Below are 23,809 nucleotides of genomic sequence, written 5' to 3'. Positions count from 1 at the left end.
GGACAACTATGAATAGCCCCGCAGCAAATAAAGGATTTGGTGTATTAGAGATCACAATTAACATACATGTTTGCATGGCTTTGAATACTGGAATTCAATTTGCTTCTGTTAGCAAGGGATTTAAGCAGCTGATGAAGCCAGATTTAAGATTTGCTCCCTCAGAAAAACAGACTTCAGGAGACAGTAGGCAGAACTTACTTTTGCAGCCAATCAATGATCTTCTTTTTCGTTCTGAGGTGTGGCAGAGTGTATTTCTCTTCTCCATCCTTAAAGTACTTCACAGTAGGAAACCCTGAGATGTGGTATCTTTCTGCCAGTGCTTTGTTGACGGTAGCATCTACTGCTGCAAGGACACCTGGGCTCTACAACAAAACAAACAGTTATAAATCAAAGGAAAGCACACACACACCCCTTCGGCAAGAAACAGTGGACTTGAGGGCAATTAATTACTGAATCTAGCTACCTTGCTTTCTCAGGTTCTCAGTGTAGATATACAGAAAGGCACAGGCCTGATGCAAAGCCAGGAAGGGACATCTTATGGACTAAATGTAACCAGTGTATTATTACTCATTCTCTTTCCCCTTTCTGGGAAGAAAGAGGAAATCTTTCTGACAAGATTTCCTATAGACAATTCTTTCTGTAGTGCTTAAGAGCTGCTCCAAGAAAGGGCATTTCCTCCCACAAGTCCATTTCTCCCAACAAAAATAAATTGTTGAAGACACGTTTGAAGGCAAATTGATCTCTTCCTGACTTGTGGGTAACTTTACATGGATGACCTTGACAATCATGGGAGAACAGACATTTGTTGGATGTGACTGATTGCTCTTCGTTCTGCACATCTCCCTGTCCTCCAACAGTGACTCCAGATGTCTACAATGGAGATGTCTGAAGTTTGGGGATGAATCCTATTTCTGCATGGAGTACACAGAGCAAGACTGGATCAATACCACTAATACTTACACTATCAAGATTCTCCTCTCCAGCTATGCTGATGGAGCACTTAAGATGACACTAATGGAGTGATGCAACCATAAAAGCAGGATGTATGAAAGAGAGATCAACCCCCCCTGTTTTTTTTCCAAATCTAATTCATAAATAAAAGTCTTTTCTTCACATTCAATGCCTTTAAATAAAGCAAAAAAAATCCTTTTTGGATTTGGTCATATTATGTACAAGCCCTGCAGCAGAATACATAAACGTTTTTCGATTTTGTTTTCGTTCAAGACAGAATGTTCTTTCTAAGACTTTGGCAGGCCTCATGCATTAGCGATGAGACTGTACTTTGGAAGCACATTTTGAAGGGTCCTGTGGGAGGATGAGAACAGCTGAATTTTTTGTAGGGAGAAAAGTCACTTTTATTAGTCCACTTATTTATTACTGATTATTTGAAGGATATAATAAAGGAAATCAGCTTACATCACTGCCTGCATGGAGAAACTCTGCAGCCTTCTCATATTCTGGCTTCATTTTCTTACAGTGCCCACACCCTGCCAAAAAAAAAAAAAGATCCAATGAATGTGTACACGCCATGGTTATTAGCTGACCCATCCAGCCATTACCACAATCCAAGCCCATGTGGTAGGGCGGTAGAGAACTACTACATTTCAGTATGCATTTTGCTTTATTAGTAAAGGCCTACTATGATTTAGGATGTTTACAAAGCAGTCACAACAATTTGAACAAAGAATTTAACCTTCTTAAAAACAATTTAGGAAACTCCACAGATTCACACTCAGACCACTTCCCTCTCTCAAGCTCTATTCACAGATGCTCAAACCCATCACTTCTAGCACACTCTTGGGCATGGCATGAGCTCACCTATTTTAGTTTCCAAATCCAAACCAAAAAGAAACAATACAGGCTCTCACATGACTTCCTGACTTTAAGCAGAGGCTTATGCTAGCACAGCTTAATAGAGTTGTGTAATTTGAACTAAACTGCATTGATAATAAGCCACACTTTACGCTGGTGTGGTGTGTCCCTCTAGCAAGGATTTGCACTGATTTAATCACGTCAGCATAATTACACCACCACATATGTTCTCAACATAAGTAGGGCCTATAAAACCAAGATAATGGTGCTTCCTTGCTCGTGCAAGTTCTCCAGAGAGATCTGTCTCTCTGGAGCTGACATAATAATAAAGTAAAAAGAATGAATGAATGAGAAAAACAGATTTAAAGTAAACTATCTGGGTGCAAATTAAAATGCTTTCACCTGGTACAGCTGCTTCCAGGCAAACTGAGCTCTTTGGGACCAGGTGAGAGTCCTGTGGTGACATAGGCATGCTGAGACTTGAGGGGGAAGCAGCAGGATCGATGCACAGTCTTGATGCATCGACTGCAGATGCAGAGCTACTATCAGGTGCACTGCACGACCCTTCAGTCACGCTGTTGCCGGCCCTGGCAGAATGCAACCCCTGCAAGACCTCACCATGTTGCAGCACAGCCTGCTTCTCTTTCTTCAGCTGTTATTGTAGGAACAGGCACTTGAAAGTTAAGACTTTGCTGAGCCTCTGAAAGTTGTAACAGCAAATACAGCTAGAAATCTGTTTCAGAATGGCTTCAGCAACAGCAGCTCCTGAGGCATGCAGGTAAAAAGGGATGGGGTTATTTTTACACAACTGTCTAAAAGAGAATCAAGCCAGGATTGAATCTTCATGTCACTCTGATTTCCACTAATGAGATGCCTGACAACAACCAGACACAAACCTGACAAAGATTTGGAGGTGAATTTGGGAAGAGGCTGAAAAAGGCAGAGGAAGAGTTACTGCTTCAGCACTGCTCGTCTTGGGTAAGAGCACAAAAGAGGCTGGCAAAATGATTTATTTGCCACCCACAGACAACTTGCAGGCATATGGCTTTCTGGAATGGGCTGACAGCTCCCTTTGACACCTGCCTGAATTGATTTATTTCTCCCTTGAAGAGCAGGGAACTTTATCCATTTAGTGCTCTTCTTCACTTTAAGTAAGGGGCAGCTCGAATCACAGCTCACATACCTGGGAACTTCACTGAATTAGCTCATATCATTTGTTTGGGGAAAAAAAGAAAAGATTTTTCTGCAGAGGTAAGTTCACCTTGACAGGTGTTACACTGTGTTAGCTAAAGCCTGACCAAATAGTGCTCTAGATAGTGGATCCACACATCATCTATGTCATATTCCATAGTTATAAATACTAGATCTGACCAACTAAAAGCATCAAACAACTTCAATTTTCACATACCTATGCAGAGAAAAAAGGAACTGAGCTACGGATACTTTGCCCAGGTATATATAAAAAAAACAAACAATCCAAAGCATATGAAATTTGTGTAAATAAAATTTTGGATAAATATATTCATACTATGAAGTTTCAGCATTCTGGGTTCTTTCACAAACATCACAAAGATACAGCACTACAGACTGAGAAACACAGAACTGTTCGAGTTAGAAGGAAGCTTCAAAGGCTATTTAGTTCAACGTCCCTGCCATGGACAGGGACACCTACAGGGACAACAGCTCCATCAGGGCATTCAGAGCTAGCTCACTCACACTTAACATAAAGGGAAGGCAGGTTCAGGTCTTTAAAGGCATTTAAATGCAAGCTGAAGTCCTCAAATCTTTATCATGCAATGCCTGTCCTAGCCCTGGCAGAGGACAGTATGATATGCCAGTCTGGGGAAAAAAAAAAACTGAATATGGGACAAGAAATCTTAAGAGCTTCTCCCACGACAAATGATGTTTATCTGGCCATCTTTATAAGAATTTTGCTATTGCGTGCCACAGCCTGTTTCCATCTACCAGGGCAGAGGGTGGAGAGACAAGCCAGAAGTCAGATCCACACACCGCAAACCCATTCATCTCTCCTACAATTATTTATCCTACCTTTCAATAGTCCTGCGAGGATTGCCATTAAATTCAAGGCCAATGAAAAAGTCATTTAAATGAATACCAAGGTCACCACCTCTCCTGTGACTGCCACATTAGGTTCTTCAGCAGCAGTGCAGGGGGATACAGCTAAGCTTCTCCAGTTCTAGAAATTTTCTGTTAAGAAAATGAATGGGAAAACAATAACAACCCCACAGGCTCAGCCCAGATGTTTTAATGTGCTGCATAAAGCCTCATTCTGCTCCCACAGAAGAAAAGGACAGATTCCTTCCGTCCTGTGGCTAAGTGCCTGGTTCTGCAGGTGGGCTGTAGGGCCTGGGCACCTCGGATCTCCTCCAAGTACATCATGTAGCTCAACGTACACAGAGATCCAGGGTCCAAGGTACTCAAATGGCAAAGAACATGCAGTGTAAGTCTAAAGGGAGAGTGTTACAAGACAAGGAGGTAAAGCTTACAAAAATCAGTGCTAGGATTTCTGGTACAAGATAGGCTCTTGTTAACTGGCTAAAAGATGCTTAAATGAAGTGAGAATTCTGTTTTCCCCGTTTATTTATAATCTATCTTCATGTTTGTCACATAGTTTGGCAGATAAACAGCTCCTTCCTTCAGTGCAGCTGTCACAGCTCACCTGCACCCCTACAACAAAGGCCATTGTGGGTTCCTCCGTTCAAAGAGGGCACCTCCCTCTAGAACTCTGCTACAGGACAGCACTCAGCTAGCACTCTGTCCCTTCCAGATCGTGATCATACTCCTGCAAAGAGGGATGGCCAAGCATGGACAGAGTGATGCTGACATGTGACACACTGATGATGGGAAATGCATCAAGCAATTTCTTTCCCAAGTATCTGTATTCACTTTTGGCAGCCTGTTTGGCATTGCTGCAGACACCACTCAGAGCGCATTTGCTGCAAACTCTTACAGAAGGAAATAACAAACACTCCCATTGCTATCACCCAGTTTTGCCTGCAGAGGACAGGCAGAAAAGCAGCCAAGCATCCTCAGCTAAGCTCCCACGTGCTATCTTAGTGCTGGCTCCAGAACATAAAATTGTTTCTCTGTTATTCGTTGTTTCCTTCTTTCAGGTTATTACAGTTATACAATTAAACACTAGATTTTGGTAAAATCCTTGCATTTTAACACAACACTGACTGAGGATCAGAAGTGTACGTGACAAGCAAGAGATAAAGGCCAACATCCAGGTGACTGGGGATAAGGAATTTCTGGCATGGAGAACCCTAAAGACTAATTAAATTGCAAATAAAGATTTTAAAGAATCATTAAATTTCTGCTATCGACGGACTGCCTGGGTGCTGTTATCATGTCCCAGCTATTATCACACCATGCCATCTCCATACACATTTATAGCTGCATACCAAAATATTTCCATCAACCTGATGAGAAAATAAATTTGAAGCACAAAATATGCCCTGCTCTCAGCAACTGAGGCAATAGCAGTTCAGGCCACATTCACAGACTTACCAACAATTTCAAGAAAAAGATCATCTAAAAAAATTCAGTTACACCTTTATTCTTCTAAGCATTTAACACAAGGAAACCTTGTGGTGTCTCTATTCTTAATCCCAGAGGAACAGTCACCTCTCAACGCCACAGAATAGCCAGCCTTGCCTTACAAGTGCCCTGCTTTATGTTTGAACCCATATGATTAGAATCATTAAGGCTGGAAAATGATATAGGATCATCTATAGTCCAACCATCAGCCCATCACCACCATGTCCAATAAACACTTCCCACTTGTGCATATTAAAATGGGAGCATGCATGTGGTGGAGAAGTGCTAATAATCCTGGGGAACACAGCAAGGAATACAGAAGCCCCATCCCTCTCATTACCTATGTGAGAACACAAATGGATTCTCTTCTGCCACAAGCACCTTTACCAGGCACAGATTTCTTAAGCAGAATATAACAGAGTTACTCTCTGGTTTGATGCGAGACAGCTTGCAGTTCTTCTACCACTGTCAGAGAGCACAAGAACAACAGCTGCAGATTCCCTTGCATAATTTAGCTGTCTGCATTGCAGACATCCGGTGGGAAATCATCCACAAATTTGGCAGGGAGGGTTCAAACAATGATGGAAGCTTTTTCTCCCCCATAATCACAGGTACGCGTTTCAAAATGGGTTGGATCCATGTTCACTTAACAGTTGCAACAGTCCACGAAGCCTGGCTGCTTTTGACCCAGGCTATGAGAACACGGAGGAGCTAGGAAGATGGAAGCATAAGGAAGTGCTTCAGTGTTTTGGGACAGTGCTGTGTCCCACATGCAGAGCTGCTGGTACTAAGGCAAACATCAGCCCTGCCTGAATCACCACCAAGGGATTCTTATGGACACAGTGAAACTCCTAAGAGAGCATGGGAACTACCTGACCCTGCCTGTACAAAAGGATGCACACAGAGCCAGCCAAGCCTCTACTTCTCTGTATTTGATCACCTTGGCTATAGAGGTGAAAACATTTAAGGTCCAATTTTTGATCATCTTTTATCCAAGCTGGCAGAATTATTTTCCTCAGCCTCATTGAAACAGCTCAGCAGATTTGCTCTAGAGAGTTAAAGTGCAAGATAGTAAGGTTTATTCCTCCAAAAAGACAATCAGATCACCGCATTATATAAGGCAAATCACATTAAGTGACAACCGAGTTCACCAAGCATACCCTCCAGGAGCCCCATCTGTGCCCAAGCCACCCCCAGTCCCAGCAGAAGGGCTATCTGCAGCCTGCAGCACACCTGGCAGAGGTAAGCTTGGGGCAGAGGAGGAAGTAACACTGTACAATCTCACACACAGGGACCGAGGGAATATAAATTCTTACAACCTCCTGCATAACGCATACCTCCACTGTGGAGCACGTGTTCTTCTGATGTAAAGACTCAGGGGAGAGGGTGGATATTCTTTTTAAGGCAAACTTCAGCCACAGGCTGCTACCTCTCAATGGCCTGTAAGAATTGGAGCAGAGGAAGATCTCTGCTCCATCTCACCCTCAGAGTTGTTTCTTTGTGTTTAACCCTACAAGGATCCTCAGGGAAGCTGGGCTCCTGGAGTTTTGGAAAAAATATACTCCTGTCTTCCATAGCACCAAGACATGCACAGCAAAGCCCTCTAGCTAATCACTCTCTTTATTCAACATGAACTAACAAAAAAAATATTTTTGTTCCTCATTTCCACTCCAGATCTGGCTTCAGCTTCCAGCTGTTGGAGATTACACAGCACTTACACAGGCTCTTAGCCAAAGCTATATAGTGCAATCAGTAGGAGTCAGTGTTGGGAGACAATGGTGCCTCCTACCATCCCCTTGGGAGGGAAAAGAAGGTGGATCAGCTGGCATCAGGAGATAGGAATTACACTTCCTACACGAGCTGAGAGGAACATGGCCTTGTGAGTAGGTGTTGAAAATTAATCTCATATTGCAATGTGAAAGAAAGACAACAGCACAGCTGCCTGAAGGTGAAATTATTGAGAATTTATGAAAAGTACCACCAGAAGGATTCCTTCTCAGTTACAATATGTTTATTCAATTTCCAAAAAATATCCCCCCTTCTCCATTCCAAGATGATCAACAAAATTTTACTCTAGGGAGAGAAGTTGCAAGGCTCACACCCCCACGCCATTAAGGAAGATTTTATTTTCAACTTAGCCATGAAAACACTAAAGAGCTGAGGTTAGACAGAACAGTGGTGACTGCCCAGCTCAGGAAAATAGTAGCAAATAAGCACAATTAGCGGATGCAATCAGCATTAAAAACAAAAACAGCAAAATGGATGCAAAATTGAAATCTCCATAGGAAATAATATCCCAACACACTGAAGATTGAAGGGTGTAAAGGTTTAAAGCAGTGGTCAACGTAAGCTGTTACAGAAGTTACCTATACAAGGCAAGTATCAGGAAGAGATACTGTATACAACATGCACTTTCTGTCCAGAATGAGAGCAAAAACAGTTACCGTGCTGAGATGCATTGACACAGTGAATGTAGCAGTGCTGTGCTGGAATGCTCACTAACCACAAGTGGTCAGGGCCCAGAAGATGCCTTCATCATCAGCCCCAGTATCAAAGCAATGGGTTCATTTATTAACAACTCACTCAAAGATGGCAACACTTGCTGACTCACAAGCTGAAAGGGCACAAGGAAATGACAGGCAAGAAATCTTTCACTGCAAGTTCCTCTGTCCATTATCCACCCTGTAAAGTTAGCTCCTGCTCTGTCTTCCATAAGATAAAAAGAATTGAAGTCATTAAGTATTTAGGAAGATAAATTTGATAATGAAAACTTTGCTGGTAAAGATTGAAGTGGCAGAAATATTTGTAAGGCCCTTTCCAAATGAGAACTCCGCACAATATATTAAGCTCATCCAGGCAAGGAAATTAATTTATTTCAGAAGAAATAAACCTGGTGGCTTAATTCTTATAACTAATTCTTACTGTTAACTGGTCATTAGAGGCAAGCAAAGTAAACCTATAAAAATAAATTATGCCTCACACCTATTAGAACTCAATGTAAGAGCATTGACAGCTTATGAGTACACTGGGGTCAAGTTTGCAGGACAGTTAGCTAACCCACACACACAAAGAAGGACCTTCTCTGGACACAAAGACCAGCTGAAATTACTAAAGCCTTTTAAAAGGTCACTCTGACAAGAAGCACTCCCAGAGAAGGAGAGAACAAGGTGAGACACCCAGCCCCACTTAAACCATTAGGACTTCTTAGTCCTGCAGAAAGGAAGGAAATGGGACAGCAAATCCCCAAGGAAACTAAATGTTCCTGTCACAACACCTGACATATGTTTACAGGAAGATCTTTTCTTGATTGGAATGGCCTTCATAAATGCCTTCCTCAACAGAGAAAATAATTGCTCCATATCAGACACAAATGTTTAGCAATCAAAGGAACTAAACTTTTACATCTCCAGGCCAAGACTATCATTTTCTATCACTGGATCATCCTCTTTATGACTTTACCCTGCTCAAAGAGCAAAACTGCTTCAAAAAGAATGTTCTTATACAAACAGCATGCTGCAATATCAAAAGTCTGACACAGAAGAGAAAAAGGAGTCTGTCATTACCATCCTCGCCCTTTTCATTAGATATCTTATCAAGTTTTACTGCACAACCTAGTTACTAGGATTTTTATGTTCTCCATACTCCTATTTATATTAAGTGCCACTAAAAGTCATATTGATTTTTTTATGTTTAAGCCCCAAGAAATGTAGGTGGGATGGTCATTAAGAAAAAATCCATGTCAGGTTCTTCATTTTATCAATTTGCAGCATTTTCAAGAACTCATGTTTAAGCGTGCTCCTAAAAATCTCCACTGAAAATCATTGCTGTAATTACTTTAATGAGGCAGGTCACTGCACTGAACTACTTGCACTCTCCAAGATTTCTTTTGGTGATATTCACATACACAGAAGCACTACACATCAAGCACCATCCTACCGTAGACTTGTATGCTTTAAATATGGATGAACTTGGTGTGAGTGTCCTAGTCCTCAATATTCTGAAACCAGCATCACTCAGAAGTTGACTTCACTGGAAACAGATTCAGGAGCCACGAATTTACCTCTTTTCTATGAAGAATGTATCTGTTAATGGAGCCTGCCAGCTGAGTGCATACATTCAATGAACAGAAAGTTGGCACAATTTACCCTTACCCAGGGAATGTGTTTATTATATATGCCATTAAAAATGCATTAAAGCAGCATTAAAAGGTAACACCTACAGGATTGCAATGAGTCAGGAAACATTACACTGAAACTGAAGATGATCTCTTCACCTCAGCATCCAGACTTTCAGAAGAGCAACATTCATCATCCCAGTGCCCCAGCACAATTCCATCTTCCAGTGACTAGGGCACTCAACCTCTCCCCAGCCCACCCTGACATCCGCACTGCTTCACCACCAAACTGAACACGGCTATGACCAACTAATGGTCCATAATGCTAACAAGAAAGTCTGTCCTGTCTGAAAGTTTCTTTAATTACTCTAAGAACGAAGAGAATATTTCCTCTAGGAGGAGCAGGAGCAAGCCCATAGCACATACCTTGACACACGCAGATCTTCTGGATCATCCCACAGACAAGCACAGCTTTATCAGTTGGATATGGCTTCTGTTAAACTCACGGCTTGCCTTACACTCTATGGGCCTCTTATAATCCTTTCAGACTACAGCAACATAGCACAGAACTGCTTGCCTTCATTTCCTTCTGATTACAGCACTAGAGAATAACCAACACAATTCTATTCACAGCCCTGCCCGTACAGAAAGTCCAATTTAAAAAGCAGAGCTCATACACAAGGTTGGGTTGTCAAAGTTTATAAAGACACTTCAGGAAACTAAACCAGCTTCCTGACCAAAGTCTACATCCTGGTAAGCTTTTGACTCCCAGCCCCGTGCCATTCCCAGGGGTAAACCACGTTCTGAAGACTCCTCAACTTCTGCTTCACAACAAGCCCATCACACAAAGCTGTATTCATAACTACAGACCTGGAAACAACAATAGAGCTGCGGAGAGATACTGTTGTAGACCCTACTTTTGCTGCTCATGGGGAACCACCTACGAATCTAACCAATGGAAACTGCCAACATTTTGTCTTAGAAGTCACTCCTATGTCAGATACAGCCACGTCAAATAAAAAATAGAAGATATTTCCCTCCGTTCCACATTCAGTGCTGTTATTTGCATAACCCACATGTCTTTAACCTCTGCTGGTACGACTGCAATGGTTTACATTTAGAAAAATAAACATCTTTGAATTATGAATTAGCATGGAAAAACTTGAGAAGATCATATTTACTTATTTATTACAAGCTGCCAATGCTATGCTGCTGCTGACCTGTGCTCAAAGAGCTTTTTCTTTTATTATTATTTTTTTTAGGCTACACAATAAATTAATTCCTCAGCCTTTTCAACTTGTGGTCTCCAAAATTGGCCAATAGCTGCACCAATTAGCACTAGCTGCACTGGTAGCTTGCTTTCATGGAGACCTTTCATAAGGAACCAGTGCGGGTCTGAAAGGGAGACTTATTTATTTATAGTTGTAAAACCCAATTTTTTCAAAAAGCAGGCTTGATTTTGTGTGCACGTTTTGGTTTTTGCTTTACTTTAAATATAAAATGAGCAATAGACTCCCATGATCTAATCTCACCACACGCAGCAGGAAGAAAGAAACCCACTGACACCAATGACAGTGCTCTGTCACAGAGAGATCCAAGTCCGCTGTTCGGTTTGAAGCTGGAGGCCGTCATCTTGTACTGGGCTAATTGGTTGGCATTCTTAGTAATGAGTCCCCAAAGTAGCTTAAAACCTTGGAGTTTAATGTATGGGAAGCAGGAGGGAAAGGAAGGAGGGTGTGAATAGTTGTTTTTCCAAATCTAAATTGATAAAACAGCTTCCAGCACAATTAAAAATAGGCACAGCTGAATAGTTGGCTTTGGAGAACACTAACTGTGTAATTTATCAGGCTGGTTTACAAAAGGAGAGAAAATATCTAAGGACAGAAAAGGAATTTCTCAGACGTTTCAACAACACATCAAAACTGTAGTGCTTTTTATCAAGATTTATTCTTCCCTCCCTTGTACTAGGAGGGAGCAATAAGAGGTAACGCCATGGCTGCATCTCCAAAGCTGTTTCCAAGAACAAATTAAGGAGCAAAGAAAAAATAAGCTGTGTGTTCCTTGCCTGCCTTCCTTATCAAGGAAAGAAAACAGCGTCAGCTTCAATATCCCACGAGCCACGTTCTTCATAACCTTACACTCTGCAGCTATAACTTATATAATGCCTAGGAAGTAGTCCTATAAGGAAAACTGGGCGAAAGACAGGCTTTACACGAATTTAAGCTCCCATACAAGGAAGAAATACTGCAGAAAAAATACTGTAAGTGTTTAATTCTTTAAAATGTCAATGCATACTCACAGTAAGGCCAAACTGCCTTTTCTCCTCTCCTTTACCCCTGGCACTAGTATCAAACCACAGATGTAATGGCAAATAGCGTGTGAGAGGGAGTAAGAGCAACCATGGGAGGCCGCAAACCATCACCCAACAAGAGCTGCTGGTTACTGGGATCTGCACTCACTGAACGTCCCCAGGGAGGCTGCAGCTTCTGGTGACATCAGGACATGGTTCCACAGCAGGTGTCCTGAACACATACGCTTTAAAACATTAGTGGTCATTTGTACTAATAAAACACAATGAAAAGTAACTCTCTAGCATGAAGAGCAGACACCTTTAAAACCCACTGCTGAATTGGATTTAATTTCAATGCAAGACTTTAAACACCTTTCAGTAGCATTTGAATCAATTTATAAGCAACTTAGTTGGGGTTGTTTTGTGCAAGATTCAGTTCTTGGGTTGGGGCACAAAGATGGAAAAAATATGGAACAGAAAATTATTATTATTTTTCTTTTATTTGACAAAAACCAGTCTGAAAGACTGCAAGCTGCACTAATTTGGCAAATATTTTGGGCAGTGTTATTTTGAAAATAGCATTTGACTCAGCAGTTTGATGGGGACAACTGAAAATAAACAGGGCTCTTCTGCACTGAAGTGGTTCAGGAACATTTTAAGTCCCAGCGAGTCCCTGTGTCACTAAGCATTCAGAAACATTTGACTGGCAGCATCGCTTAAATTTGGAGACACTCAGCACCCAGCTGTCGTCTCAGGCAGCTAAATAAATTGATCAGCATATAGCATGGATATCAAGAGGCACAGACAGACACAGAGTTCTTATTTTCACTGCTATCCGAAAGCTATGATGAGCTGCCTTTATTGATGCTGTGATGCAGCTGTAGTACACCTTTCTTTGCTGTGATGCATATTCTTTTAGAGACTGAACTGTTACTACTGAATAAGACCAATCCAAGCAACAACTCCAAAACCTCCAGGGCAAAGGGCCATTTATTTGCTCTCCATCTGTAGAGCGCTACATCATAGATTTCAGTTCATAACCAAATTCCCTTCTGTGACCAGCAGCAACACAGAAAACCCACTTGGAATGTCTGCAATATCAGTCACCTTCATCAACAGTTACGCATGACATGAGCGGCAACACTGAATGAACTCGCAGGATGTCTGGATGTACCTAAGATAATCATATGCTTACCACCAGCATTTATAAGATTTCAACATAATTCTCAAGGAGGAAGGAACACAATGCTTGGCTGCTCTTCTGCAGTGACTGAGGAAAAGTACCTTCAGACTCTTGGCTGCTTGAGTTGCTGCTGACCTTTGCTAAATGCTCAGCTTTGCTGAACATCCTCTTAAAATCTATTCAAAGGAGTTTCAGAAGGTTAAAAGTCCTACTGTGCCCCAGTGACCTGCAAAATGAAAGTAGGACAAACTCATCCCACCCATGATTCTCACGGCCTGCAGCAGCTACCCAAAGCAGCACATCTTCTGTTTGGTGGTTGTGCTACATCACTGCAGGAAAGGTGTAGGGCCTCTGAGAGCAAGAGGTGCAAGCTGCATTCTACAAACATTCCTGATACGTTTAACTCACACATGGCTGCTCTAGCTGAACTTGGTTAAACACCAGGTCTCACTTCACATAATGCTGCAACACTTCTAATTGGGCTACTGAGCACAATTGATTGTGAATCATTATAGCATGGTCCTCAGGAGTGATCACTAGAAGGCACAGGCATGGAAACCCAATTGGTCGCATTCATCACAGCACCTAATTCTGCAGTTCACAGCTATTTACTATAAATACGTTTGGTTCAAGTGTACCTTCAGCATTTGCAGCTTCCACTTTCCCCACACGCCTCTTAACATTACAGTGTATTAATGTGCTGGCTATCTGACTATGAAATTGTAATTAAAGCATCACTGAAGTAATTCTGCCTCTAGTAAAGAGCTTCTCCCAAACACAGGATTTATAGCATGTTAAACAAGTCCGTGTGTATCCTGCATGGGGGCATAGCAAAGTCCTTGCTAACAATGAAATGCCTTTGTTTAGTCTTAGTTATAAAGAAATATATCCCAAATTCTGGGCCTATCTTATATGTGTTTCAATTTTTTTTTTAATTAAGTCAAATCTTTTAGAAAAAACTCTCACGTCCTCAGCCACAAAACTTAAAAGTACAACATCCTCCATTTGCATTGCTTTTTCTTTTGTCCTAGAGTAATTTATCTCCTATTATTCCCAAGGTGACTCCATTAACAAAATTAAGAAGTGCTCTGAGGTCTTTTAATCACAGTAAATCACGTTAATAACTATTTATGATGGCTGTCTGTCATTAATTAGTTTGTAAGCCTTGCACCCTCTGCTGAGGTTGCCCACAAGGATTGTTCCAATCACAGACCATTTACACATTTACAAGGTGGATCCTGCACATAGACACTATCGCTTCAATGAAAATAAAACGCATTGAGTTATTTACGCCCTAAAAATCCAAGTTTCATTTATAATTGAGTTTTCTGGTAAGTAACATTCTTTAGTTCAATTCTGAGCAGCTGGAACATGTTGTCAGGAGACTGCAACAGTCCCACTCAGCAATTAATACAGCACTTGCCAAAGTACTGCTGCACCTTAGCACAGAATGCTCAGCTGGACGTGCTCCTCCTCCCCAAATGGGTCACATCACCCCTAAAACTGTGTCATGTGTACTATAGAGGATATTAACAAAATAAACATAAAAACTGAGCAGAGCTCTGTTTGGATTTAAAACCAACTTGAATTTACTACAAAATTAGATCATAGCTGCAGGTATTCATTTATTTTTAATCTGGCTTCCTAAAGGAATAAGGTTTACAGGACCAACTTTCGAATTCTTTCCTCCTCTCTGCCTCCTCCTAAATAGATTATTGAACTCCTTCGCCACTTTACAAACTCAGAAAAACAACAGTGCTTTCAAATAGTAATAAATCCCCATAAAAATCTGCAGCTAAACAAAGAACACTTATCCTTTGTGCACAGAGGGAAAGAAGAGAAGCTCAGTCGTTACATTCCTGCCTGGCAGCAGCTGCTCTGCCAGCCCAGAGGAGCAGCAGCCGGCACTGTCTCTTGCACACTGGGGTGTGCAGAAAGCTGGGGAAGGAAGGATTTGGGTAACGAAGGGGAACCTCCAAGCAAAGCATGCCTCATCGGTTCTGCTACTTGTGCTTTGGTTTTCAGACCAGGCATTAATCTCCAGACCTGCCTTCATTATTACAAACAATCCAATGAACACGGCGACAAAACAGCAGTCACCTGCTTCCGTGGATCAAACTGCCAGACATTTCATCAGGCAGAGGAAATTTGTTATGCTGTTTTCCAAGCGGGTCTTACGAGCAGACCTTCAAAAGAGGATTTAGGTGCTAACTCCCGCTGACTTGAAGGGAAGCAGGATTTTAGCCTTAGTGCCAAGACCCTCCGTTGTTTGGCTGTGAGCACGCAGCCCACCTCCAGAGTGCTAACCTTCCAGTTTTTGCCTGAAAAAATGATCACCTCATCCAAGTGCAACTGGCAGCACCAGCAGCCAGAGGAGACAGAAGTCGTGTTCACCTGGTGTAGGGAACATGCTTTGGCAGGGGGGTTAGACTCCATGATCTCTAAAGGTCCCTTCCAACCCCTATGATTCTGTACCATCCCACACAGCAGATCTGAGTCTGAACTTTCAGCTAAAGATACAAAGAACTGGTAGAACCAGCTACGCAGTTGTAACAAGTTGCATGGTTAGCAAGCAAACAGATGAATGCAATCCTCCACATTAACCCAGAGGATACAAGATACAGGAGAACAACATGGCTGGAACAGCTTGGAGGGCAGTACTTTAGGGCTACCTGTTGCATTTTGCACCAGAAAAATTAGCCTCATTCATTCTCAGCCAAACAGCCATTAAGATCACTATCAGCTCTGCATCAGTTTTCAAAAGACTTTCTGAACTTACATAACTTACAGACATCCTTCAGCACAAAACATAATGAGCATCACCCTGTACATTACCAGAGAATGAACTGTGGCTGCAAACAAGGACTTACGAGCTCACAGATCTCAAGTAGCTCAAACAACCAGAGCTCTGCCTTGAAAGCAAGTAACACAGAAGACAAGCTGAAAATCAGGGATACAAAAATAGGGATAATCTTACAAAACAATGATTGTTCTAACTACCGCAGCTTTATGACACTCCTGAATTATGATAGACTCAGCCTACAAAATACCTCTTCCAGCAGCACATCTCTGCCCTAAACTTGAAATCAGCAACTTTACAAACGTCATGCCTTGTGTGCTTAAGAATCATGACAAACAAGAAATGCCTGGACTTTGATTTTATGGCTCTGTGAAACCTACACAACAAATTATCATTGATTTTGTTTGCAAGCATTTGGATCAGAGTGCAGAATAGAAAAAGCAAACTCACATGGTGCATGGAACATCACTAGGACAGATGAATGATCTTTTATGAACTTGTCGAAGTCCTCATCGGTCAGGTGATAAACTACATTTTCCTCATCTGCCCAGGGAATCTCCGGAGCCTGTGGCTGAGGTGCCTGCGGGCTACAAGACAAATAGACACAGCTGAAAAGCAGCTCGTTGATGCTAAGTAGGAATTTTAGCAAGTCTGACTGCAAGGAACTACCTTTGTGCAAATGGTCACAGAGGTCTGACACAGTAACCCTACTGAGCAGCTTCCATAATTGCTCCCATTCAGAAGTGATAAATGCCAAAACTCAGAATTGAAGGAGAGAGGAAAAACTCCACAAGCATCTGACAAGGACAGATCAGAAATGGAAGGGGACAGAACGAAGAGATAACCAGACTGCTTGGTTATTACATTATAAAAATCAGATGCATTTTTCTATTACTCTTTCAGCCTTCTCAGCAGGAGACTCCCTTTCTCACAGCACTCACACTTAGCAGATCACAGGAGTCACTGCAAATGAAAGAGAAAAGCAGTGTGCAGAAACAGCCAATCTAATCAGTCACCTTGAATACCGACAGCATAACCAGGGCCAGCAGAGAAAGGAGGAGCTGCAATGCTGGAACCAAGAGCAATATTCACTTGGGCATTAACCCAGGAAATCATGGTTTTACCCTGAACAACCCTGTGACCTGGGAAAGCATCCTTCTGTCCTCTCCTGACAGTGCCCTCATGGGTCTAATTCAGCAAAGCTACTCAGACTGCATGCTTAATCTAAAAGGTAAGTGACATGTTGCACCGACTCCCCTATGATCGTGCATGAGCTTAACCATCTTTCATGGCTGGGAGCCAGGGAGACTGCTCAAAGACACGCTGGTAAATCTGGAAACTGAACCTCAGATCCTCTGATCAGTCAAGTTCAGTCCACTGAACAATTGCTTTTTTCCTATTATCAAGGCACATTATTAAGAGAATTTGGCAGATGTGAACTAAACTGTGTGAACTGACATTTTATTTATTTAAGCACTGTTCACATGAAGTACACCCAAGCACAGGAACATCTGAAGCCAAACTTTAAAGCTACTCTATCCTTGCCAGGTACAGTAATGAGTTCCAAATATCCCACAGAATTCCCCAAATTCTTTGGCAAAGTACAGGTCTGGCTGTTGCCCCATTCCTTCTGAACACACATTTACTATTTTTGATTAAAATGAATTATTGTGTTATCTGTCTGGAACAAGGAGTGGCAAACAGATGATAACTCATTTATTCTGCCTTGCTCATTACCAGGCTGAAAGCCTAGTTTGATAAAAAAAGCAATAGAGACATGTACAAATTCAGATGGCAAGTGTTGTTGATGTAAGCAATCTGTCTGATCCAAGAATATTAAGCAATGCATGCAAAACTGCACATCTCTGATGCTGCCTGTAGGATCAACAAACCAAGAAACAAACATCAAAGGTGACCAAGCAGCTCAAAGAGAAAAAGAAGTAGGTTACCATCCACAAGAGTCTGTAACAGAAATGGCCACAGCATAGGTAGGGCTGCGATGAGTAAGGGGCCGTGTCACAAAGTTTACTAGAGCATCACTGCCAAGCCTCTAAGAGACAGAAATAATCCACAGGTAGAAAAATGAAGGCTTCCAGAAAATATCATGACATGATTTATTTGGAAAGAGAGTTGGTTTGAGTTGGCTGAGTATGATGAACATGGACACACTGGCCACAAAGTGCCATGAAAGCTGTGTTCAGCAGAGCCTGGCATGACCTATTTCAGTAAGGAATCAGTAAAGCAGGGCAAGGATGTTTATTCAAATGGCCCAATTTAAAATGCTGTGCATGCTAATAAGCCTACACAGGAGCTGGTAAGAGGCACCTCAAGGCCTGGAGGAGACAACAACCAAAATCTAAAATGTCATTTAAAACTGAGAGAAGGCACAGCCAACGCCTGAAGTCCAAAAATAGGATGACAGAAGTCTGGAAGAGTTATCAAGAGCTAATTGAATTAAGTACAGAGGACAAGTTCTTGATTTAATTGAGTAGTTAGTGCTAAGGAAAGACCCAAGAGAAGTACATAAAAACAGCAAGAAAACTAAGCAGCTATTGAAAGCAGCAAGAAATTGCCTGGCTTCACTACCATCCAAACTGATACAGCGGTATGAGAGAGATTAAAAAAGAAATGTGGCATGTACAAGATAGCATCTCCCATATTAATAATGCTGTGTTGGAGTAAGTGTGTGATGGTTTCTCTCCATGCCTCATAAGAACATCTGAAACTCCACAAGATAGTAGTCTGTGCCTATTAGGAAGATTAAGGGGGGGGTTAAGGACCTCTAGGCTGATGCATTAAGACGCTTCAACTTAAGAAAGTACCTTCAAAATAACAAAAAAGGCACCAGAGCCCTTCAAACTGGTAGAGCTCTTGCTCTGAGAGTGCATGAAAAACATCCTTTGTACAGTTTAAACAATTCTAACCTTTGTTGTTCCACTCTGCAGCCCTATACTCCAAATCAGCACAGATCAATTGCTTTCAGAATTTAACCCTAAACATTTACAGGGCAAAACAGACAAAGGGGAGACAGAAGAAAACAGTCTCACTTCTGCAGTGTTTAACTAGTGTCCATAGAAGATAGGTCATCTCACACAGCACAGTGTCTGCTGGATTCCCTTTTGAGAACACATGGATAAGGGCACCTGCATGCACAGTATGAATACAAGTTGGTTTTCCTTGCCATGGACACTCTGGCAGCACTGTGCTCCTGCTGCTCAGCACACCTGCTTGACTGGTCAGCAGCTCCTACAAGAGCCTCTTCCTGAGGTCAGCAGCTTCATCTTGGCAGCAGCCTCAATGCTCCAACGTCACCACTTGAGAATCATCCAAAGCGACGCAGCATGGGAAACCCAGAACTACGCCTGACAGCCAGGGAGTTTGGAGACTAAATATTAGATTCTGAGTTTGGTCTCGTTGCATGGCTATGCATACAGCCCTCTGCTTGTTTCACTGTAGTTGTGTTCTCAGAAAAGGGAGCCAGCGTTCCTAACTCAGAAGTGAGGAGATTGCTCAAGACATCAATACTACAGGAAGTGACAACAGTAATGATATTAAACTCTAGCTCGAGGTATCTGGTGAGAATTTTAGTATTATACTATCCTGAAATACAAAGGATACGTCTTCTGCAGCAACCTAAACACAATCTCTGGCTTTCTTAAAGTCCTTGCCATGCCACTTGAGCAGTTATACTGTGGATTCCCCAGAGTAATACAGCATTATGCATGTAGCAGATTTACCCTGCATACAGTTTTAATTACAACATTAACTACTAACAAAATTTAAGTATGCATAATTTCCCAGTGTAGCTTCTTTAAAAGTCGTATTTATTATACAAAATAGGGGCAAGAAGGCTATTGCTCAGATAATCTTTGGGGAAACTAATAAGCACGCACTGAACACTAAGTGAGGACAAACAGCTGCCTTTACCTCTGGACTGCTGGAATATCAGCCAAAGCCCACAGTGGCTTGTTAGCAAAGATTATCATTGGAAAGAGCTTGCAGCTGTTCTGCTTTGCTTTTGCTGTGCTCACTTGCTGTCACAACACCGATAGAAAAGCACTTCATATTACACGGATTATCTGGATATTATGCGGACAGGAGAAAAGCCCACCCCAGACATCTAATGTTTCAAATGTGGTAGCCAAGAGATAACCACATCCTCACAGAACTAAAAAGCATAATACAGTACAGGTGATGAAGTCACATCCTTGCTCCATGGGCTCATCATCTCCTGAGCACTGCTGGAGTTGCCATCCTGGTTATTTATATCTGAAAGACTGAATGAACTAAATGAAGCTTACAGACCACACCTAAATCTCTCTATCATCCACGGGGCAACACTTGCCCTCAAAGATTGTACCTCCTGATGCTAACAGGAACACTGCTGTCACCACATTTGTGGGTCCCCAACTCTGAACCACCAACTACCACTGCTGAAGACCCTGGGCTACCCAGAATGACTCATACACCCCCAGCACAGTCCCACTAGTGCAGTAAAACACGTCTATTGTAAGCCACTTTTCTTAAGCTATATTATCACAAAGGCTTGCAGCATTTTCCACATTTTCACTTCCTCATACTAGCTTAATTTTAACAGCATTTCCTTGGCTGCAAGAAACAAGGGAGAACCTTCATAACTCTACAAAACCTGAGAGCTGGAGCTGGCTGCTAAAGGCAGTCGTCTATCACTAGACGAGCTCTGCTCCCTCCAGCTGCTCCACCAGCTTCAATGATGTGCTGATTTGCACCATCTGAATACCAACTATTTAGAAAAAGGCGTACATAAACACACTTGTTCTGTCTCCCTCTCTCAAATTCTATTCCCACATGCTCATTCAGCCCCCCGAATATTTACAACTGCAAATAGCTGCCTTTAGGCAGAAGAAGATGCTTTCAACATCGCTCAAGTCACAACAGGAAACACAGACTTTGTGAAAATGACTAGTGATTCAGGGTGCCTTGATCTGCTGCTTGTTTCTGCAAGATACTCTAAAGGCTCTAACTGAAGGCTGAAGTAGCAACGAAAACTGCACACTTGGCACATACATTTTTTATAAAACAACTAAAGTCAGACCTTTTATGAGACATTAAGTTCAGGCACCCAAGATCACTGGAAATTTAAGTTGGCGTTTTTAATGAGGACAAGATCTGTGCATTTGCATTGATTTTGGTCCACAGTTAGTCTCCAATTACAGATGAAATGCACTTGTAAAATGCAAGGCATGCAAGCTGAAAAACAAACATTAGGCAATCTCTCTGTGCTAGTTTAGCCAGTCTCAGCAGGGTAGTTTTGTTTGCTCTTTTGAGCAGAGGGAATGAGGGAGAGATGGCTGATCCCAAACCATTACATTTTGTAAATAATGAAAAGTACATAAAAGGTAAAGTGCATGAAGTTCAGTGCCTTACTTTTTCAGCCACTCTGCTATATCTGCCGCAGTAGCACCATAGTTCTCAAAATGGAACAGGAACTTTCCTTTCCTATTAAAGCAACAAAACAAGGTTTAGTCCTTGCCTTGAAGATAAGAACATGCAATTATAGCTGAGTGTATGATTTCCAAAAGAGTAGCAAAATATAACTGACTCAAAATAGCAGATTGTAGGATATCCACGGACATTGTATTCTTCCTTTATCCTTTCAAATTCAGCAGAGTAAACGTTCATTCCTGCAAGAACCTGAAAAAACAGAACACAATTATATTGATTCCTATAATGCAGTAGTAACATCATGAAGCAAAACCAAGCAAGCTCTAGGCAGATTCTGATTTAAGTCATATTGCTGTAAAACTAGAGGGACTTCATAAAGGCAATGGAGTGTTTCCAATTTTGACCAAGGGAAGACAGAGCAATATTTGAGCCTAGTCCATAGAAAACACACACCATTCATCTTGTCACCTACTCATTTCTCTTGCAGAATCTCCATTTCCTTGTATTCACCCACTAACGGAATCACCAAAAAGAAATTCTCTCAATCTCACTACTTGTGCTCTCCCTATGCATTTGTATTTTAAGCTACAATTCTAACTAGATCTTTTTCCTACTTCTGCAAGTACACAGCTTGGTTCATATCCAAACATTAACCAGGACACAAGTTCCACCACACTTCTTTGGTTTCCACTCCAGCAACAATTTTACAATCTCAGCTCATGTCCAGATGTACCTGACCAAGTACTGGCTTTATCCCAGTTTAAAACTGTGCTTAATGAACGGACGGGGGGGGGGGGGGGGAGGAAATAGGTATTCAGTGTAAAAGTAAAACATGGCATTTTAAATACATTAACTGCCTGACTGGTAGGGTGCAGTGACAGTTGAAATAGTCTTGTCTTACAGATACTTGAAGGTGGGTACAGAAGCAGAGCAACTTTACAGACAGTGAAACACAGAGTCTCTCTTCCCTTTCTTCAGGATCTGTTCCAATCTACCCTCCAACCCAGCAGTCCATCCCAAGCTCCAGGCTCAGGGTTCCTGTGCCCTATCCAACTGCCTTTCAGATTTTTGACCTGAAAAATCTGAGGATGGCACTAATTCTGATTTTCCGTGGGTGTGAGTTTCACATGAGGCTGTTCTGCAGCCAACCTCCAGCCAGCCAGTTGCTGAGATACAACCTCAAGATTAGCTTAGGTTTAATGGCACTGACAGCTTAAATCATTTCAGCAGCAGGGCTTTAATCCAAACTCCTCCTCCTCCATCCCCCTCCAAAAACAGGATTTTCTCCTTCCAGCTGAAATATCACATCAGAATTTAATACCAGGTTCCTGATGCAGCAAACTGAATAGACCAACCAAATGTGCTCAGAGCCAGCATGAAATAAATCTTACAGAACACAATCCCTGCTTGAAGGTCAACCTTTTCCAAGAGTGTGCTGGGAAGTCAGAAGAAGATACTGTTTTCTCTCACCTATCCTGAGAAAGGTGAAAGGAAAGTTAACTGAGAGGAGTACAGAAATAGGATCTATTCTGGCTGGTCCAGTCTCTTTGAATTTTCCTTGTAATTCTAAAAATCAGATTGACTTAATTCATTTCAGATACCAAGAATCAATTCTCCCTTTCCCTTACCCTATATGCCACCTCTTGAGGACAGGTAAATTCAACAGGACCAACTGAACTGCATCCAGCCAGACTGGTGACTGAGAAGAGACAAGAACCTGGATTCATACTGGTGTTCATATATCATATGAAGCATAACTGGACAGAAGCCCATTACAATGGGATTCATTTTTAATGACAAAAGTTACTGCTTTACCTGGCCTATAATCACATAATTACGTACCACTAAGACTGGCAGGGGCCATGAGCACACTTTCTACCCAAATTCTGGATCCTCCCTCTATACTTAAGTTTCTCCTGCTTAGATGTTTAGCTAATTTGCTTTTAGCAAATGACTATAAGACTAACTGTAATTGAAGTTTATTACCTCTTGCAACGTCCACAGCAAACAGAGGATCAGTTTATTCCTTTCATCTCTGCAGTGACATTTGACATATTTCAACACTTCATCTGCTTCCAAACAAGCTATAATCTAAATCCATAGCTGGTCATATCTTATGGGACTCTGACTATTCCTGTTCTCCTGCAACATTCACACATTGCTTAAAACTCCTTTCAATAGGGTTGCTTCAGATTTCAGCTTCACAGCACTAGGAAGGCTGCAAGGGTGATGAGTTTAATGAACACATTAACCAAAGCTGATTTTGACTTCTAAAGTAAGGGTAGGAGCTTCTAAAGTCTCCAGTTTTTACAAAAAAAGAACCAGAGGAAAGCACTTAAGCACACACTCAAGCACCTCTTTACTGGGTAAAGCCTTCTGGTGCACTCAAAGTCAACAGAAATTAAGCAGATGAAGTTCTTTGCTACCCACCAGTTCCTGCTTGCATTTGGGCCATAGCACGCCAGCAACAGACACTCACCAGAGCCCACCTGCCACAAATCATGGGAATCTTTTGTGCCAAGAATATAATATGTCATCTTCACCTCACGTAGAGCTGCTCTTTTCCAATGCAGAAAGAAACTGCAAACTCTAAGCGTAATACTGAATGTGCCACTCAGCTTTCCT

The 23,809-nt window shown here is 41.8% G+C and overlaps 1 protein-coding gene across 1 annotated transcript in view; it reads right to left on the bottom strand.

Annotated features, from left to right (window-relative positions):
* The window catches only part of PDIA5 (protein disulfide isomerase family A member 5), a 33,620-nt gene extending 12,121 nt beyond the window's left edge, over window positions 1-21,499 (bottom strand). The window contains exons 1-5 of the mRNA XM_031554231.1: window positions 21,342-21,499; window positions 21,167-21,238; window positions 16,211-16,347; window positions 1,417-1,487; window positions 199-362 (exon numbers count right to left, since the gene is read on the bottom strand). Coding sequence (XP_031410091.1) covers window positions 199-362; window positions 1,417-1,487; window positions 16,211-16,347; window positions 21,167-21,238; window positions 21,342-21,487 — 590 coding nt within the window. The 5' untranslated portion in view covers window positions 21,488-21,499. The remainder of the gene's footprint in view (window positions 1-198; window positions 363-1,416; window positions 1,488-16,210; window positions 16,348-21,166; window positions 21,239-21,341) is intronic.
* Window positions 21,500-23,809: the final 2,310 nt, after the last annotated feature.

The sequence above is a fragment of the Meleagris gallopavo genome, chromosome 7, assembly GCF_000146605.3.
Source record: "Meleagris gallopavo isolate NT-WF06-2002-E0010 breed Aviagen turkey brand Nicholas breeding stock chromosome 7, Turkey_5.1, whole genome shotgun sequence".
In the NCBI taxonomy this organism is placed as follows: Eukaryota; Metazoa; Chordata; class Aves; order Galliformes; family Phasianidae; genus Meleagris; species Meleagris gallopavo.
Note: the sequence above shows the minus strand (reverse complement) of the source record. Positions and strands in the feature narration are given on the sequence as shown.